Source organism: Orycteropus afer, unplaced genomic scaffold (genome assembly GCF_000298275.1).
Source record: "Orycteropus afer afer isolate SDZICR_OR568_19922 unplaced genomic scaffold, OryAfe1.0 scaffold00042, whole genome shotgun sequence".
Lineage (NCBI taxonomy): Eukaryota > Metazoa > Chordata > Mammalia > Tubulidentata > Orycteropodidae > Orycteropus > Orycteropus afer.
Window position 1 is genome coordinate 15,907,626 of NW_006921629.1, and position 2,894 is coordinate 15,910,519.

Genomic DNA, 2,894 nt, shown 5'->3' on the forward strand with positions numbered 1-2,894 from the left:
TTGGTACTCACCCTAGTGGGCTCCTTCCTAGGAACCAGTTCTGATTCAGTCACACCATCCAGTGGTCCAATCCCTGTGGACCAGCTCCACACTACTCACCTCCAGTGAATTTCTCCACCACCCTGCAGGCCACTCCCACAGACCAACTCCAGCCCATACTCTGCCAAGTTTCTTCACAAGCAGGGTGTATGTCATGGGAGCTGTAATCTCACTGATAAGCTCTGAATCTCAGTCTCAGGGAAGGTATATTCTTCTGTGTTCTTTGTTCTTCCCTTGTTTATTCTCTGTTAGCCTTCCCAGTATAGGGAATAGGTGATATTTGTATTTTAGGAATTATAGAATGGTCTACTTTTCATTTCAGAGTCTGAGACCAGGAATAAGATGAAGAAATGGAAGTCAAGATATAAATCTAAAGAAAAAGATTCAATGAGGGTTGTGTCAGAAAGACTCCAAAGACAGATCTCCCAGGAGTGTGGACTAGTTGAAACCAGTGACCCTGAGGACAGGTCAGTGAGATACTGGGTAAGCCCCTCAGAGGATGAAGTAAGACATTCCCCTTTCCAAGAGAGAGGAATCAAGGAAATTAATCTCATCTTAAAGAAACCCATTGCAGGAGAGAGAAGCCAGAAATGTAACAAAGGAGCAAAAATACTTTCTGCAGCAGAAAGATCCCACAGATACGAGATCTGTGGCCAAAGCTTCAAACAGAAGTCTGACTTAACAGAACCTCAGAAAATTAATAATATAAAGAACACCTATGAATGTAGGGAATGTGGAAAAACATTCAACCAGAGCTCCAATTTGATGATACATCAAAGAATTCATACAGGAAAGAAACCATACAAATGTAATGAGTGTGGAAAAGACTTTAATCAAAGTTCAAATCTTATTATACATCAGAGAATTCATACAGGAAAGAAACCTTATAATTGCAATGAATGTGGGAAATACTTCAATCAGAGCTCCAATCTGGTTAGACATAAGAGACTCCATAGTGGGGAGAATCCCTATGAGTGTGAAGAGTGTGGGAAGGCCTTCAAGGGGAGCTCAAACCTAGTCCTGCACCAGAGAATCCATAGTGGAAAGAAGCCATATGTATGCAATGAATGTGGAAAGGCCTTCAATCAAAGCTCAGATCTTATACATCACAGGATTCACACTGGAGAGAAACCCTATGAGTGTTATGAATGTGGGCAAACATTGAGTCAAAGTTCACACCTTGTCACACATCAGAGAATTCATACTGGAGAGAAACCTTTCAAGTGTAACAAATGTGAAAAGGCCTTCAGGCAGCGTTCCCGCCTTACTGAACACCAGAGACTCCACAGTAGAGAGAAACCCTATGGATGTCATGAATGTGGGAAATCCTTCAGTGGGCACACAGCTTTTCTGAAACATCAGAGACTACATACTGGAAAGAGACTTGAAGGTGATAAAGTCTGCACTCCCAACTCAAACTTTATTGAACAGCAGAGAATGAGTAGGGAAGAAAAACGTTATGAATGTACTGAGTGTGGAAAAACATTCCGGGGAAGTTCAGATCTAATTCGACATTGGATAATTCATACTGGAGAGAAACCCTATGAATGTAGTGAATGTGGGAAAGCCTTTAGCCAGAGGTCACACCTTGTTACACATCAGAAAATTCATACTGGGGAAAAGCCCTTTCAGTGTAATGAATGTGGGAAAGCCTTCAGGCAACGCTCACTCCTTATTCAACATCAGAGAATCCATAGTGGTGAGAAACCCTATGAATGTAAAGAATGTGGAAAACCCTTCATGTGGCGTACAGCTTTCCTTAAGCATCAGAAATTGCACATTGGAGAGAAACTTGAAAGTGAGAAAACTTTCAGTAAGGTTGTGGAACATAGGGAAGAGCACAGAATTCACAAAGAAGAGGAAGCGTATCAGTATAATCAATGTGGCAGAACTTTTCGAGGCAGCTCAGGGCTCATCAGACACCAGGTAATTCATTCAGGAGAGAAGCCATATGAATGTCAACAATGTGGGAAAACTTTCAATAAAGCTCAGACCTTATGAGGCATCGTAGAATTCATAGTGGAGAAAAACCATATGTGTGCAGTAAATGTGGAAAATCATTTAGGGGCAGCTCAGATCTTATTAATCTTATTAAACACCATTGTGTTCATACTGGGGAGAAGCCCTATGAATGCTCTGAATGTGGGAAGGCTTTCAGTCAGAAGTCACACCTTATTAGTCATCAAAGAATTCACACTGGAGAAAAGCCCTTTGAATGTAACAACTGTGGGAAGGCCTTCAGCGGACACACAACTTTCATTAAACATCAAAAACTTCACAGTGGAAAGGACTTTGGGGAATGTGAGAGGATCTTCAAACAGGACTTATTCTAATAGACAACAAAACCTAATGAATTTAGGAAAAGCCAGATGGAAACTACATCTTTTTGCACTATCTGGACTTTTTATTTAAAAAAACTGTTTGCAGATAGGAAAACATGGGAGAGGTCCTAATAAGTGGTAAATATGCAACTGTAATCAGAAAGAAAAACTCTTAGACATAAAAGCCTTTTCTCTGCCTCAAAGTTGCTATTGGTGTTTGGTCCCAAAGATATAATTACTTGAGAATGTTTTAGAGAGACTTCTATTCTCTTTAAAATCACTAGAAATCACTTTGGCAACAACTTCACTAAATTCTTCATGGACGGAGACAATGCATGCTTGTCTGCCTAAACCAGTGACAAGAAGAAATCAACTTTAAGTACTTTAGGGTGATTAAATCTCTCTCTGGGATAAATTCTTCCCCTTAGATATGTATTTTATGTGTTTTTTCCTTACTGCCTTTCTTTAAAAAATGTTTATGCCTACGTGATACTACTAATGAGAATGATCCACTAATTGATAGGAAACAAATAA

At 39.9% G+C, this 2,894-nt stretch overlaps 1 protein-coding gene across 1 annotated transcript; it reads left to right on the plus strand.

The window, feature by feature from the left end:
- Window positions 1–381: 381 nt before the first annotated feature.
- Window positions 382–2,040, plus strand: ZNF594 (zinc finger protein 594). The gene is made up of 2 exons (XM_042780497.1): window positions 382–1,429; window positions 1,574–2,040. The coding sequence occupies exons 1-2, from the start codon at window positions 382–384 to the stop codon at window positions 2,038–2,040; spliced, it is 1,515 nt and encodes a 504-aa protein (XP_042636431.1).
- Window positions 2,041–2,894: the final 854 nt, after the last annotated feature.

Coding starts and splice junctions, on each gene's coding strand:
- ZNF594 (XM_042780497.1), top strand. CDS start 382: ATGAAGAAATGGAAGTCAAGATATAAATCTAAAGAAAAAGATTCAATG. Junction 1,430..1,573: donor TACTGGAAAGAGACTTGAAG/GTGATAAAGTCT, acceptor TTCATACTGGAG/AGAAACCCTATGAATGTAGT.